A 17,231-nucleotide genomic window follows, 5' to 3' on the forward strand; every position below is an offset into this window, starting at 1 on the left:
ACACATGTCCTCTTATGTGACCAGGTTTTGGTCGTGCTCACGGAAGAGAATCGCTCGAGAAGTGCGTGATTTTTCCAAAACGGTAGAAAGAGGGCAGATATTTTGGGCCAATTGAAGCTCCATAAAAAGCCCATGAAGACAAAAACGACCAGTGCCAGAATATTCAGCACACAGTCAAGGAGTACACCAATACGGAAGTACACCCGTTGGAGACTCGCATCTTTTGACCCTCTGAGCAGAAGCGGAAACTCGTGAAAGTATATGGCAGAGGCACGAATCCAACAGCCAGCATCAAGGTTGTACTTAGCTTCTTAGCCAGGAGAGACAAACTTACGTCGACAACTTTGCCAATAAAAGATGGCTGTAGCTTTTTGATGGCGTGAAAGAGTAGCTGAATATGTAAGAATTCCACGAAGTTTTATGCGATGCATCCTACTCTCCACTCCATCGAGGCACCGTTACTTGACCAGACATCTGCCCTGCAGGGCGTCACTCTACATTTACTGTAACGGAAATCAGATGTGCCCAGCTTTAACAACGCAGCAACACAACCTCAGGGTGACGTCATATCATTACACAATACCAACCTACTCGCCCTTATATTTACCAGAAAGCCCTCCCCATCAGTATTTATCGCTCCTGGAACGTGGCCACCACCAAGCTCCCTCCAAGTCCTACAAGCCGCCCACCTACGGGGCAAATCTGCTTCCAATTTGGCTCGCGTCATGCGTGTCCGCGTTAATATTACAAAAAAAAAAGGGACGACACTAATTATGTACGAGTGACACCTCCAAATCGGCCCGCTTTCTCGTGATATTCTTGGCTTCCAGAGGTGTACGCGCAACATGACACTTTGCAAGTGCACGAGGAAGTTCATGCCACAACACGTTGCACTCAACTACGAAAAATTGTCGGCGTCAACGCTAAGAAAAGTCTTAACCGAATTATCATCAAGCCTTGATGGACGGTCTACGCCTCTGCGCATCCAAGCACGAATATGATCCGCTGCGCTAAATATTTCTTAACCGTTCGTGAGGTTTGTTTCTTGGGCAGGGACGGACACATCTAGGTCTGAATCACCGTCCACTGAAGTACGCCTCATGGGCTCCTTGCTTTCACCCACGATAGTCAACATGGCAATTCGCCGTCTCCTAAATCCTCCGCCAGTTCATTCATACCCTAAGATTCGTATGGTATCAGGACGGGATACTTGCAAATTGGGAGTGGGGGGGGGGGGGGGAGGGGACCTGCAAGCATGAATTTTCCCGGCTTAAGAAGACCCGTGAAGCCGGCATACTCCTTCCTTCTTTCTCTCTTTCTCCCTCATTCTGACGCCTGGACGTAGCGCTTCTCCAAGAAGCGCAAACTTTGCACATGATGTCATTGAACATCACTCTGAATCGATCAAGCCAACCCAGGTGTCAGGTATGCAGGAAGCGCCAAGCTCCTTGCATACTTATTGGCATTGCCTGTGGGCTCTCTCATATCTCATATCGGCCCCCACTATATAGCATATGCCTCGTTCCGTGCTCAGTTGAGGTGGCTGAGTTACGGCCAGCACTTGCGCCAGGCGCTATGGCCCCTCCCCGCGGCGCAGACATCCGTCCCGTGCCCACCGCCTACGCGACCAACAACTTGACGCTTCGTCGGCCCCTTGTGTCTAGGACTAAGAATTGCTTGTACAAAACGTTTGCGCCTATTATCAGAAACGTCTCTGTCGACGCACCATGTCACATTTCGGACGCAAAGTGGCGGTCATGCTTAACCCGAACAAGCACGTGGTGATTCCTGAAGAGTGAACAAAAATGTATGCCAAGCTGTAAGAAAGCGGATCGGTGGGTTTTGGGAAGCCGACTCCCCCCTCCATCCCCCTCCTCCCCCTCCCCCCGTCCCGCTCCGCCCCGGGCTAAGATCCTACTCAGAAGAACAGTTCGCCTGAAAAGCGCGCTTTCGTTAGGAATATAAAAGAGGCGCTAAATGACGTGTTCCAGTTAAGTCTGACGGCGGATGTACGTCTTACACCTACGACAACAAAAAATAAATTGAGCCTTAGTGCCGCATTTAGGAAATCAGATGCCTCGCGTGGTTTGTGCTGCGAGACCATTCTACGCCTTAGCAATCAATACAGTACAGCAAATTACATTACTTCTTTTTTAACATAATGCATGGATATCCATTACACAAGGAGAGCAGGGGAAAAGGCTGATGAGGTTTTCGATTGATTATATACACCTCAAGGCGTCTCCAAAGGTAAAAGTTAAAAATAATTATTTATCGATGTGGCTCTTGCGTTTCCTTTTTTCCTCAGCTTTATTCTATTTTCGAGAGCATAACCTGCATATAGGCTATAAATAAATATTTTACTTGGTAAATCAATTATGCGGAAGTCCGCAAGGTGGAGAGGTGGAGATCACACTGAGACTTGGTGCTAAATTTTACTTATTCCTTCGTTTGTCTCTTCGATTTGAGATCGCCCATAGTGAAGCCTTGCCACATTTTTTCCTTTTTTATCCCCGTTTTTAACTCTGACCTCAAATATAGTTTTATTTTAAACTGTCACAATAAACTTTTGTAGCTTTCTCGCTTAGTTCGCTTCCCTTTTTCTTACGTTGCCCAGGCCATCTATTATTTAGCTTTCCCTTCAATGACAAAAAGCAGCTTGACAAATGCCCGAAAACCATGCTGTAAATTTCATCATCGCGCGCTGTTTATATTTGTGCACATTTCTGCTATTCCGTGCAGCCACGCACGCAGTTGTGTCGATGACCCGATGAGGTAATTGCATGGCCGTGGCGCCTCGTAATGCAATGATCAATTCAATTTCAGCAAAAACAAGATGTACAAATATTACGCGGTTCGTGGGTTGAGTTGGTGGCGGTTCCAGTCCCGAAAGCTTTTGAACAAAAAAAGCAATGGTTACGTGTCGAATTAACGTTTCAAACGACTGCTGTGAGAAAAACGAAAAGCCGAATAAGAATGGGGTCTTGAAGAAATAAAGCGGGCACATACATCGCAAGACGTACTGGAGAAGTTATACAGATTAGGGTCAGTCGGAAGACTCACAAGTTACGAAATTAACGGTAATTGGAGCTTCAGATCACGCACAGACTTAAACGTTGGCCGCAGGAGGACTAAACGTAGGGTCGAAAAGAAGCTGTGCACGAATACGGAAACGCTGTACAATATCTACGTATACCGAGAAAATCTCAAGTGCATGAGTCAATTAGTGGACGCAAAAGAAATTAATGAAGTTCTTCGAGGTTCGCTAAGATGCCTTAAAAATGGCGATGTTAATTTTTTTACCGCAAGAGAATAAATATTTTAAGCTGGAACGTTGCGCAGCCATAGTAAGAACCCTCTACCAACCCGTACGGTCATTGAAAATTGCTTTAAGTATTATAAATATGCAATAAAGCTTGTTAATCAGAGGTGTGTGAACTTGGCAAGTGGCGGCGGAGAACGTGAGGAGCGCAAGTCGAGGGTTCATGAAACGCGGTGACGGGCCTTTGATCAGTGATTCTGCAAGATCACGTCTGCTGAGAGGTCTTTTCTTTTTCTTGGGCTGATGATAAATCTGACTGCGCTTAGCACAGTGTTTTTATGTCTATCACCGACAAAAGTGAACTTCCTTTTGCGAAAAAAAGGGGGGAGACCGCATAACGAACCCTATATAGTTTCAGGGCGACTGCGGCAAAGATGTCAGCTGCTACTAAAGAACTGAAATGTGACCCGCAAGTCGCGGTGGAGCACGATTTTTTTTTACAGAGTATTGGGGGAGGCCACGGTGCAATATTAATGCCTTCATATATGATGACTCTCACGAAGTGGGAAGAAAATTCATTCAGGTGCTAGAGCGTACGGCTACAGGCGCATGTTTTCGCGTTTAGTTGTTTTCGACGACACTCGCAATATATAAGCTGTACTACGCGTATAAACTCACAGCGACAATTTTGTATACACTGAAATTGCGCATGAAATGTCAGTCGCTGTCCCTCTGTAGTTTGGCCTACATCGACGATCTCACTTCTCCGAATATTGCCGTGATAACGATCGTCTCACTGCCGCTGGCTGTGTTGATTCACCCCACTGATATTTGGTCTCCGAGATATCATTCAGCAATACTTTGCCGTTCTCTCATTGCATGACGATGCGTTTGCGTTTCCCGCGCAGTGTCTTGAACCCGCCGTAACCTGCTAGGTCACGGGTCAACGCCCTCCTGTACTGAATTTTTGGCGTGCAAACGAAGGTGGCTATGATGCACGCATTTCACTGATCATACGAACGTTTTTTGATACTTAATTTGTACTTAAGCCTTTTTAGGACAACATATGTTTTTTTTTTTTACAACACTCCTCAAATTTTTTGCGTGGTGTGCATAAATGAGGTGCTTAGAAATAGTTTGGAACAAATTTAGCGTCTCTACACCAAGCCGTTTATTTAAAAAAAATAGTCGTACGTGTTTGACCCACTGACACTATATGGCTTTTTAGAAAAGTGGAACTCATTTCTCCCAGCGATCTTCGAGGGTCTCAGTGAAGAAGTATGTGTAACCACTTCATCTCTTAAAACGGACCGAAGCACGACGGACAAAGTGGCACAGCGGAGGGCATAAACAAAATGGTTTTGCGCAATCTTGGCCAGAACATCGAACACCAACGGGATCAGCGCCTGTTTGCACGTGCATGGTTTTGCCGGCGCATTCGTAAGGGCAAGCTCTGCGGACTAGCTATATTAAGATACTAAAACTGGGGCCTATTGTGAGCTAAATATGTAGATTTAAGTGAAGGAAAGAGGATGATAACTTATCGGGTATGTCGAGAACCTTTATCCCCGCGAGCCATTGCGGGCTAAATTTGGGAAGCTTTCGGGTAATGAAAACAAATTTTCTAGATTGTACACGCTTGTCGCCAATTGGTACTCATTCCCGAAACTATTCGCGCGTTAAGTGTTCAAACCTTTAGACTGGAGGCAGCACCAAAGAAATGAGCTAAATTCGCCCCTTTGCTGCTGAGAAGCGTTTTCACGCACATAAAAAAGTGGGACGAATATGTCTTATTGTCCTACAAAGGGTTAAATGCACCGTGATTCAAATACAACAACAGGCCCGAATGGCTTGTTCGATGCAGTTATGGTGTGTCCTATCCTGCAAGTTTCATGTAAACTGTGGTCGAAATTCTCTGAGGGTTTGAGCTTAATACTGCCTCGTGGATGAATTTCCGATGAACTTTTTTGTGATTTAAGCAATATTAGTTGCACCTGCCCGACATATCCGTAACTGAACTTTGATTTCATTTTTATTATCACTAACCTGGGTCTGTATTGGTAGTTATGAAGCATGGTATGGTGCTCCAGACTGCGCTTCAAAATTCGCTCCAGATTACGCTTCAGTTTGTGCCCCAATACATTTGCTCCAGCTTCTGCTCCAGACTACGCTTCAAAGTACGCTCCAAATTACGCTCCAGTATGTGCCCCAATACATTTGCTCCAGCTTGTGCTCCAGACTACGCTTCAAAGTACGCTCCAGATTACGCTCCAGTATGTGCGCCTGTACATTTGCTCCAGCTTGTGCTTCTATCTGTGCTCCAGACTGCGCTCCCGCCTGCGCTGCATCCTGTGCTTCAGTTCGTGCTCTAGGGTGAGCACAAGGACACACTGACATGGAGTGGCATGCGGCCTTAGCGACTCCGCTATACATTAAGCCGGATCAGCCGGTCGTGAGCAGTGGATGAAGAGAAAGGAATAGAATCGTGAGGAAGGAATACTTACATCATATCGGCCATCCATGTATTCGCAGGATCGTGCTCCTGTCTAGCTGACGCCATCTGTATAGCTAACACTTCAATGTCACTTATTTTTATGTAACATTATATAGTTGCCAACATTAACAACTAGCACGCTCGGCGTCGGCATCACCAGTACATCGGAACACTGAAGACGAAAAGCTTCGGGAATTCGGTCCTAGATATATTTGTGCAACAAAACAGTGTATAATGTATATGTCATTATGTGCGCCGTTTTCATCTATAATTCCAGAGCAATACCTTTGACAACTGCACGAGAAAATTCTCAAACGTCCGTATACCACTCCGAGAATATCTTTTATTTGGTTGGAGCTGTTCGTCGCAAAGGGTTCAAGTAATGAGCCTCCTAACGTATACAACATTTCATACACGTGTGATAATGCGGCATTATTTCGTGACGGCGCTGGGTCGCTCTTGCAATAAATCCATGCACGCTGATCCATCACATTTGTTCTTGAATGCATCCTTTCTTGAGGCAAATGTTTTTAGTTGGACGACCCCAACGAATTTATCTCTTCTGTCCTCGTAAGTCACTTAAGTTTCCACTCGAATAGGCACGTGCTTCTTAAAAGAGGTGCTTTATTTATTTATTTTTCATGCGGTAAGTAGTGTTTTTAGTTTTTCCGGTTTTGTCCTCAAGAAAGATGCTTATGAACCAGGGCGATCGACCAGCTTGCTTCCAGCGATTCTTCTCGCTCCTTGCAAAGCGAAAGGTATCGACTCTGGCCGCCTTAATTCCTCGAGGAAATGTACTTATTGACTGCAGTTGCCTCCTCATAACTTGACGCAGTTCTTAACGTCTTCGGTTGAAAGGATGTTCCACATCCTCCGCCACGGTCGGAGGTGGTGCTGGCTAACATTCCAAAGGCTATTGACCTCGTACACATACGAAACTACCTCAGAAAACGGACGGGAAGACAGCTGGCCACAGTAGCGAAATTGGAGAGCATCGCAAACATCATGCCAACATTTTGGGTTGGGCTCCTGCCGACGGCAAGTTGTTTTTTGAACGAGTTTAATTTCTTGTTTGCTTAATGAGCAATATGAACCTTATCGCAAATTTAGCCCCCATTTATAATCAATCCTACATTTCAATGTTAAAAATTCTTTATCTCTTTTGTGCTTCCTTTTGATTCGGTGTCTGTTGTCTTGATATGGTCGTTACTAAAATTCCAGCCCCTCACTTGCAAATATTCTGTAAACTGTAAAAAAACTATAGCCTGCGTTGTCTAAAAATGCAAATTAATTCACAAAGATCACCTAGCGTTAGATTGGCTGAGATTGGGCGGTATACCTTAACCATAGTACAGAAAGCTAGATTCATTGCCTGAAGCAAGCATTGGACAGCAAGCATTGGACAGCAAGCAAAACACAGACCAATCATGGCATTGACTGGCTGAAGGTTAGTGTTTCCACAGTGCTGCACATCTTTAATAGGGCGAAGAATAAATTTTCTTTTTCATGTGGATTTGTCGCTCTCAACAACATAAAGAGTCATGTCAGTGCTAAAAATATACACGTTGTTGGTATGCATCGTGGATGCCAGATGAGCAGTCAAAGGTGATTGGCGCATGAGTATCTTGCTGCTGTTCCGCTCTCTACGGCAAACGTCATGTACATTTTGACGGTAGCATACATGAATAGCTTGAACGTATCTTGCATGTTCTTGCCAGCGATCTTAGCAGCAGCAATCCGAAAAGATACTTCTTCCTGAATGCGATGAAGCCGCCTTTTCGAATTATAACGGAAATACAAACTTCACAGCCCATCAGCTGCGAGAGGGCAGATAAACGTTGAATATGGAGAAAGGTGAGAGAGGAAGGGAAGGAATGATCGCCAATTGCCCACGAGCTGCCAGCAAGTATTTTAGTTCTGAAATTTGTTATCGCAGAGGCATAGCAACTAACGGCGAAAGGCGATGACGAACGCCAAAACCTTCCTGACAAATGGCACTAGCAAGCAATGGCACAAACATTGTCCAGAACTAATGAGGTTAGGCACAACACTTCTTAACATTCTCAATACCCCTTCTTATCAGCCCGTCAATGAATACTAGCAGGAATACTCTGTAGGATCATGGTGTGAAATGCAGTGAACATATCTTGTATTATTACAGCAACTGACACACTCAGCACGCGTAAACAGCGCCTGCACCAAGCGCAAACGAAGAAAATTTTTTCTAACCTAAGCACGAGCAGATGATCTTGATATTGATGATTACTGAAGTATGTCAATTTCACTAATCAAGCAATGTTATACTTTTCTTGGTGGACCTGCCTGTGAAAACAGTTACGAATGTAAATATTCATGCATAGTGAAGCGCACCACCTAAAATTACCTGACTTAGAGGCTGGAATTAGCTGACCTATATACAAGGACAAACGGCAACCGCGTAATGCAAACCACAGAATCTGCGACGAAACACAGCCGCGTCGCGACGAGTGCGTCAGTCGCGACGTGGCTTTCGGAAGGCGCACCAGGCAGCCTCCAGTGCCTGGCACTCGGGGCAAGCAGGCTGGCATGCGCACGAACAGACCACGTCTCGTGTAACGCTCTCTTACTTGCGTCGCTCGCAAACTGCTGGCTGAGCATGTCGGCGAGGCCGCTCGCGCAGTGCTGCGCCAGGTGGGCCGGCGGCGCGTCGTCTTGGTGCGCGTAGCCGGGATCGAGCCCGGGACCTCCTTCGAAGCAGTGTGCGTGGTAGGGCAGGCAGAGGTGCGGTGCGCACTGACCGCCGCCAGCCGTGGATGCTGCGCCCGAGTCGGCGGCGGCTGGCAGCAGCAGCGCGTCCGCGTCGAGCAGCCCCTCGTGACAGGCCTCCTCGAAGAAGGCCTTCTCGAGGCTCTGCGCCTGGTACAACAGCGCCTGCGGGTCGAGCTCGTCCACGCCGCTGTCGCTCAGGTTGAGGATGTCCTTGACGGAGAAGGGCGTCGCCGAGCTGGCCAACATCGCACTTGGCCACGGTCCGGACACTCGCGGAGGCCCCACTTGTGCGCCACTCGGGGCCGACCAAGTGGCCGCTTCTCCACCGCACACGCGCGGGCGGGGGGAAGGGCGGACGCCTGGCGCCGTGTTTACGCGGCCGCCGCCACGAAGGGAGTGTGCTCCGAGAGGCTCGGACGAATAGCAGCCCCTCCTGGGCCGTTCTTCGCGTTGCTTCCCGCCTATCCTGATGCTGCCCGCACTGGGGACCCCCCCGGCTCTGGCCTGGCCTTTATGACGCTCGAATCGGCTTCATCACGCGGCCAAAGCGGGCCCGCCAGGACTGACACCCAGGCCGCGCGCTGTGCTTCCTCGGAAGGCCTGCCGTCGCCCCCCTCGCCCCCACGGACGAGCGACTTGCGCGGTCTTTCTCGCCTGCCCAAGTGCAGGAGCCGTTGCGAGTGGCTGTTTTGCACGAAGCGCTTTATTTGTCCGCGGGTGGATCGGTAAAGTGCCAGCAATTTGTCGCAATGGTCGAGTGACAAAATGGCGACACTTGGGCGAAGATTTGCATCCTTGTAACTCACTGTTCGACAAACTGCTGCCATTTGCGCGAAACTTCTCGTCTGTGGGCGAAAAATTATTTACCCCTGGGTAAGAAAAGCTTCGTGCAACCTTGACTACATAAATTTTTGATTGGCTTATTTATTTATTTATTTATTTATTTATTTATTTATTTATTTATTTATTTATTTATTTAAAGTTTCAAGCAAACACAGAAGGAGACGGCATAGTAAGGGCCCCGGAATATATTTAACTACACTGAGGTTGTTTACATGCCCCCAAAGCGAAGTGCGCAATCGTTGTTGCATTCCGAACCCATGAAAATGACGGCGCCTCAGGAGGAGAACGCCATAGCCACTGAGCCACAGGATTTTACGTCCATCCGAACGTGCAACTTGTTGAAATGTAAATATCAGCACTGCTGGCGCACGGGTGCTGCTATTGCAGTCTCCCTTCCCCCTCCCTCTTTTTTCTTCCCTTTACAGTTTTCTTTTTTTCATCTGTCCGCCTTCTTTTCTTTTGCAACATTTAGTTTTTCTTTGTTGCATAAAAACACCACAAAGAGCAATATCATGTATCCTTTTCATATGTCCGAGATAAAGAGAAATATAAAAGAAAGGGGGCAGGCAAGAAGTCAAATTTGTTTGTCACAAGCGGCATAAAACCCGCAGTCAAGTCCTCGAGGCATCGAAACCCAAGGTATATTAGTTGAATAATTTCATATGTAAATATAGACCGTTTAAAGCCGTTAGTTTGTGGACAGCGAAAGAGATGGCATTACCGACTCCAACGCCATACGACGCCTTCTGAGCGGAGCCGAATGCCTGACTCCTCATGAAGGGAATTTGCATGTTGTGCTTACTATTGGACTTTTGGCTGTACAGGATAATGTATCGCACATACGAAGAGGGGCATTCTACGCCGAAAGAAGTATTATCCTACGCTATTCAATCTCCGGGTACGCTGCAGCACCAACAAGGTAAAACGCGAGTTTGTGTGTTGTGCGAACAGCGCCTTTTTACGAAATAAACGGTTGTCTATACCATAAATGAATAGAATACCTATTCATTTATGGTAGACAAGCGTTCCTACTTAGCTTTGAAAAAGATATATATACTTAGCTCCGATATGAATGGCGTTATGAGCAGTTACGAGCGTGGGAGATGGAGCTAGAAACGATTCTGTGTTTTAGGACACTTTGGATGTCGCCGCACTGTCGTGCTTTCCGAACGAAGATATCGCGTCTGGTAATGCTATTTATTTACCAGCAGGAAGGGAAGTACTAAACAGGGATTGTATGTGCGCGTAATTGCAGTGATATGCGCGTGCAGTCATGTTGTTGGCCGTGAAAAGATATTTTCCTAACTATGTCGTAGGAAGTACCAGCATTAAATAAGATGTTGTATCAACGCAAATTTTTTTTCCATAGCATAGAGCATAAATGAATATACTCAGCCGACTCAACTTTACTTGAAGCGCAGCATATCACGCCACTTTCGACGAAGCATTAATTACTTCTGACCCTTTTATTAATAAGAATGACTAATTAAATGACGGATAAGAGAATATAAGCATAGTGTTACTAAGTGGGCAGACATTCATGTATATACAGGGTGTCTTTTTTTTTAACTGCACCAAATTTTTTAAAGATTGCCTATGGCAGATAGCACAATTCTAACTTTTGATCTGAGTTATTCGATGAAGCGGCCATTACTTCTACGAGAAATCAAAATGTTAAATTGAATAATTAACGTAATTACGCTAATCAACTTTTAATTAGCTACTTTATGCCACGCATTTCAATCTACGAATTATATCTGCGAGTTCGCATGGCGTATCCACTTGGAAGGAACTGTCTGGACAGCATCAGTTCTGAGATAATAATTTTCAAAGCGTCCGACGATGAAATGCATTGGCGTTCCGGTTACTTCTTCAAGAAACCGCTGTTTTATGCGTTGAAGCACAAAAGTCACTGGTACACCAATGCGTTTCGATGGACACATTGAAAATTAATGTCTCGGAACTGGTGCTGTTCACAGAATTCGTTCCAAGTTGATACGCCGTGCAAACTCAGCGGCTATAATTCGTAGATTGAAATATGTGGCGTAAAGTAATTAATTAAAAACACATATCAAACTCTATGTTTTGCACCTTCTTCTTCAGCTATTTTTTTTTCCTTTAAGAAAGTAATGGCGAGTACTACATCGTCATTGATCGCCTAACCTTTCTTGCGGAAACACGCGATGACACGCACGTTTCATGGAGATCTATTGAGTCGCGTATTTCCAGCACTAAAATACAATGACGGGAGCAAAAGAGCAAAAGCTGAAACGCAGGTTTCATTGTGAATGCAGCAAGATCACCCCGGTGTGATAAATAATAAACGTGAAACACTTGTCAGAGGAAATGACAGCCGTCTCTGCATACCATAATGTGGTGTCAACACATTGTAAAGGGCATACAACTGCTGTGAAGACATTGTATTAAAGCATTTCTCAGAGTCAACGTGAGTGTCCCTCGGATCTGGCCTTTCGATCTTAGTAACAAAGAGTCTTGCACTTCAAAAAAAAAAATAGTTTTATTGACTTCTGAGTCGACCAACATTTAAATGCGCTGCTCATCGTCAAGAGCGCCCGCATCGATTATAATTATTATTGTCTGCTCGCAGAAAAGGTGCCATTACAGGTGATGCCGGCTACTCTGCGTTCAGTCAGGGAATGCACACGTAAGATAGGCCGCCACAAGATCGGAAAACGCTCAGACTTGATTGGCAAAAAGCTAAAATTAGCACATTGCATTACCTCGCGACATATACCATTATTGTACATCACAACAAATGCTATTTGCTCGGAAGTGCTAGTGAAAGTTTTTAAACAAGAAGAAAGTGATGTAGATAGTCTTGCTCCAATTATTAAAGTAAAAGCTCATGCTCAAATCTTGATTATTCCCATTATTACATCTGTGCAGTTCAGCATAAAAACAAGAGAGATATATTCAACGGAGATTGCATGAATGAATGAATTCTGGTGTTTTACGTGCCAAAACCACGATTTGATTATGAGGCACTAGTAGTGTAGAACTCCGCATTCGTTTCAACCACCAAGGAATCTTTAACGTGCCCCTAATGTACGGGACACGGACATTTTCGCACTTCGCCCCAATCGAAATGCGCCCGCGGCGGCCGGGATTTGATCCCACGACCTCGTGCTTAGCCGCGCAACACCATAGCCGCTAAGCCACCGCTGCGGGTATTCGCAGAATGCATAGGAAATGCCAACGGACAGGTCTGCTCGACCACGTACCTCTACATTCAAAAATACACGCTAAGAGGCGCCGTGAATATTAGTAGATACGCAAAGGTGATGCACAGATATTTATGCTCCTCACTGACACCTAACACACGATAGCCGAAGCTATGGAACGTTCTAAAGTCTTTAAATGACCCTCTGACGATGCAAATGCCATTGACGACTCTATCTTGAGTAAAGAAATTTCCGGAGACACCTGCTGATGCTTTTTGCGAAATTATCCTGCGCCCAGGGAGTGCTATGAACATGAATGTATTTCAAAATATATTGTGGAAATTGAAACTCCGAACTCGAAGCTCAACATACAACACGATGAACATATTTCGAAGCGATATAGCTTAATTCGGGAACACAAATGTGCGCTGCTTGTATTTAGCCGTCAGAAGACTGGCGTGGGCCCAAACGGCATCCACTGCAGTTATTTGGAAAACCAGGGTCCAGCAGAAATATACACTACATTGAAAGTATAGTGATTGACATTTCCATTTTAAAACATTCCCTCCGTGCTGAAAAACATCCAGAGTACTTCAAGTCAAATGCCCGGAACAGTTCCTCGATTGAGCCGCGCATATCTATGCGAGATCTTCGTCACTGTGTACGATGTAAACCTCTGTCAGAAAGATTGTTCTCTGGGCAAGGACTTTCTTTAAGGCAATGACGTGCATATGTGCGTTGAAATGGCATCCGTGTCGGGAATTAAAAAGTCATCGTAGAAAGACTTGGGCGTCAGGAACTCGCAAGCGACGAGCCTTTGACCTCCGCGGCCTAAGTTCGCAGGTGTAAATCATTTGAGCGTGTGCCGGTTGCATTCCAAAAGCGCCCTGATTTCATCGGCGAAATGCCAGTTGATTTCAGCAACGTCAATGAATACCGCCTCGCGTGAGATTACAGTGCCCCCGCCTCGGAAATCCAGAAGACCACAGCGAAGCTGTCGGAGATGTTCGGCGAGCGGAGTCAACGACGAGCCAGCAGCGACGACGTAGGACGAACACGGACGGGGAAAGATGTTTGGTCCGTCATGGGGCTGGCACTAGTAGTGCATGTCACATCCACCTCCTGGATGCAGCGGTCGCAATACGAAAGCCACGAGGTAAGGAAACGATGCCTCGCGAGTGGCGGTCGGTAGTTCCCTGTCTGCATCTACGTTGGACGTGTAGCGCAGAGGCAGTGCTCCCTGGCTTGTCTCGGCGAACTCGAAGGCGAACGCCTGCATCACTCGGTTCCATGCCGTAACGTCACAACACAGCAAGCACGTCGCCTCAGGACACACCTCTAGGGTGGACGTGCAGTGCAGCGGCAGTGTTCTCGGCCTCGTCTTGGTAAGCTGGAAGGCGAGCGCATCCACCACTCGATTCCACGCCTTGACGTCGCACCGGAGTGAGCACGTCTCCTCAGGGCTCACCTCTACGTTGGACGTGTAGCGCAGCGCCAGTGTTCTCGGCCTGGTCTCGGTAAGCTCGAAGGCGAGCGCGTGCATCACCGACAGTGTCTGATGGCCTAAGGAGTGGCATTCCCCGACCGGCGCACGAATTGCTGCCCCGGGCAGCGCTGGTTGCACGGTGTTCGTTCCTGTGCGGTGGCGGAGGCGGACACTGTTGCTGCTGGAACTCTGGGGTGCCTCGCGATCTTGAACCACGGCCGCGCGAATGCTTGGCTGCTGCTCCTGGTCTCCAGAAGTGCCAGCAGCAGCTGCGGACGCCTTGCGCTGGTAAGGCTCCTTGTCGGCGGCGCTGAGAGAACGCCACAGCTTGGCCAGGCGGCTGCTCACGCGCTGGTTGTTCTCGTTCGGGTTCTCAGCGGCCACCGATCGCCTCTTTCCGTGAGCGACCAGCATAAAGGCGTTTGGAGGTCGCGGAATGCGCGACCGCAGCTGGTAACTGTGCTGGACCTCACTGCTCTGCGATGCACCTTCCACGCCGCGATCGGGGACCAAGGCAGGCACCGCTGTCGACGCTTCTGCTGCTGGCAGTGACCGAAGGCGGGGAATGCTTCGCAGGCGCGTGCTGTTGGTTGCCTGCTGAAGCGAAGCCGAAGACGACGGCTCACATTCGCCGGGGTCGACGTCTGGAGAGCCGAGGGTGTCCAGAGATGGAGCCGTCCGAAGATCCGACCTGATCGGACGACGAGCTTCTTCTTCTTAGCTCGTGGCCCATATCCTCTCGTGGCTCGCGAAGAGAGGAGCGGATCAAGGTAACTAATTTAGAAGCTAAATTCCACTTGAAAACTTGAGAAAAGGTAAGTTCGCGGGCTTTCCTTATAACGCGGAAAAAAAATATTGCCTAATAGGTACAAATGTAAATATTGTTGAATCGGACATTTCCTAGAGCGCTCTACAATTCTGTCATTGCACGTGTTTGTCCCTGAGTATATGACTTGCTGAGTTGAATAATTAAGCTGGACTATTTAGACAACTAAAGAAAATGGAAGAAATTGTGTGATTTAATTGCCCCCATAAGGAGCCGACAACATGATTTAGTGTGTAATAATAATAATAACAATAATAATAATAATAATAATAATAATAATAATAATAATAATAATAATAAGTTGCTGCTGCTGTTGTTTTTGTTGCTGTTGCTGTTGTATGCATGCGCCAGTGCTCAGACCTCAGCGTTGTCCTTGAGAATGGTAAATAAATGATTGACTGAGGGACTGATCGATAGATTGATTGATTGATTGATTGATATATTGGATAGAAACTTTATTGAAATGGAAAAGATTTGAAGGAGGGGTGGTCGGAGCCTCTCAGTCCAGGGCCCTATTGGCCTCTGCCGCCTGCCTGACCTGGCTAATTAAGGACTTTTGTCCTGCCAGGTCGGAGCGGGCGAGCTGTGCCTCCCACTGCTCCATTGTGTTACTGGTATTTGGCCTATGAGGGTGCTTAATGCACTCCCAGGTTATATGTATTAGGGTAGGTATGCCACCGCACCAAGGACAGTTGGCCCTATAACGAGTGGGATACATGGCCTTTAGCAATTTTAAATGGGGGAATACCCCGGTCTGTATTTTACGCCAATCGGCGGTCTCTTCCCCGCTTAGTTGTGGGTGAGGCGGCGGGTATTTTCTGAGGACTCCGCGCTCATGAGCAAGGATGTCTTTGGCATTTAACTTGGTGGAATTTTGTGAGGGATAGTGCGGGTGGTTGGGGTTAGAAGAGGACGCCGTCGCTCGGTTAGTGAACCCTCGAGCTAACGCGTTAGCCTTTTCGTTCCCTTGTACCCCCGCGTGGCCCGGGCACCAGAGTAGTCGATGATGGTGGTTGAAGGATTTGGGGATTATCGCGAGGCTAGCCGCAGTCACGTGCCCCTTGAGAAACATGCGACATGTCTCCTGGGAGTCCGTGACCACGACCGAGTCCCTTTGCGAACGCTCCGCGTGAGCGAGTGCGATCGCCACTGCTAATATTTCAGCCAAGGTGGGGGATCGCGCCGTGGCCGACGCGGTAATTTGCTGTTGGCTGATCGCGCTCACGACTGCCAGGGCGTACCTCATTTGGTAGCGCTGCCCGGTCGCCTCTGCATAGACAGCTGCGTCCGTGTAGTACGTGCTGTACCTATGATTATTAGAGTACGCTGATTGAATGTGTTGTGCGCGTGCTTTGCGCCTTTCTTTGTTGTACTCGGGATGCATATTCTTTGGAATTGGAGCTACTGTAATTTTGGATCTCACCGAAGGAGGGAGAGGTACGGCCTGCTCTGTGAGATATATGGGGTATGCTGGGATATTGAGTCTAGCCAATATTGCCCTACCAGTTTTTGTGAAGCTGAGGCGCTCCCTCTGTCGCATCAGGGTGGCCTGCCTCAGTTCGTCGAATGTATTGTGCACTCCCAAAGCTAACATGAGCTCCGTTGAAGTACATTTAGGCAGCGGTTCGGATCATTGCGTTAGCCTGCTTTTCCTCCTCCCTGTTCAGGATTTGGTACGGTAAGCCATACGTGATTCGACTAACCACTAAGGCCTGTACGAGCCTTAGGGTATCGTCTTCTCGCATTCCCACTTTTCGATACGTCACGCGACGTATCATTTGGGCTATGTTGTGGGCTGTGGATTTGAGGGTCTTGAGTGTCTGTACTGCTCTCCCGTCGCTTTGAAGCCACAAACCCAGGACTCGCATCGTGGGTATCTCTCGGACTGATTGGCCCTCAACCACGATGTTAATCGATCCTCTGGATTTGTAGCCTTTCGCGTGTATCCGGATGACCTCAGATTTTTCGGGTGCGCACTTCAGGCCACTCCATGAAGAAAATTTCTCGACCGCTAATACTGCGCTTTGGAGCGTATATTCCTTATCCCCTAGTGAACCTCTGCTCGTCCACAGCGTGATGTTGTCCGCGTAGAGCATGTAACCTAGGTCGGGTGTCCGATCCAGATCGCGCGCGAGGCGACACATCGCCATGTTGAAGAGAAGAAGAGATAATATAGCTCCTTGAGGTGTTCCTATGTCAGGCATTTTAAATAAATCCGAAGTGATTTGGCCAATACTGATGCTCGCCTCGCGGTTGGAAAGAAACGCTCTTAAGTAATTGTATGTACGCTTCCCACAACCCGCGATTTCGAGTTCCTCCAATATTGCGGCGTGAGAGACGTTGTCGAAGGCTCCTTTGAGGTCTAGTGCTAGGACTAGTCTCTCTTCGCA

At 47.4% G+C, this 17,231-nt stretch overlaps 1 protein-coding gene and 1 long non-coding RNA gene across 3 annotated transcripts in view; both read right to left on the reverse strand.

Moving 5' to 3' along the window:
- The window catches only part of LOC126543097 (homeobox protein Nkx-2.5-like), a 51,203-nt gene extending 42,214 nt beyond the window's left edge, over positions 1–8,989 (reverse strand). The window contains exon 1 of one of the 2 annotated variants that reach the window (XM_055061600.2): positions 8,363–8,989. In XM_055061600.2, coding sequence (XP_054917575.1) covers positions 8,363–8,750 — 388 coding nt within the window. In that variant the 5' untranslated portion in view covers positions 8,751–8,989. The remainder of the gene's footprint in view (positions 1–8,362) is intronic. The other variant, XM_050190239.3, reaches the window with a different exon arrangement.
- Positions 1–17,231, reverse strand: part of LOC140215226 (uncharacterized) — a 120,316-nt gene that overhangs the window by 79,387 nt on the left and 23,698 nt on the right. The gene's annotated exons all lie outside the window — the stretch shown is intronic.

Source organism: Dermacentor andersoni, chromosome 1 (assembly GCF_023375885.2).
Source record: "Dermacentor andersoni chromosome 1, qqDerAnde1_hic_scaffold, whole genome shotgun sequence".
Classification (NCBI taxonomy): Eukaryota; Metazoa; Arthropoda; class Arachnida; order Ixodida; family Ixodidae; genus Dermacentor; species Dermacentor andersoni.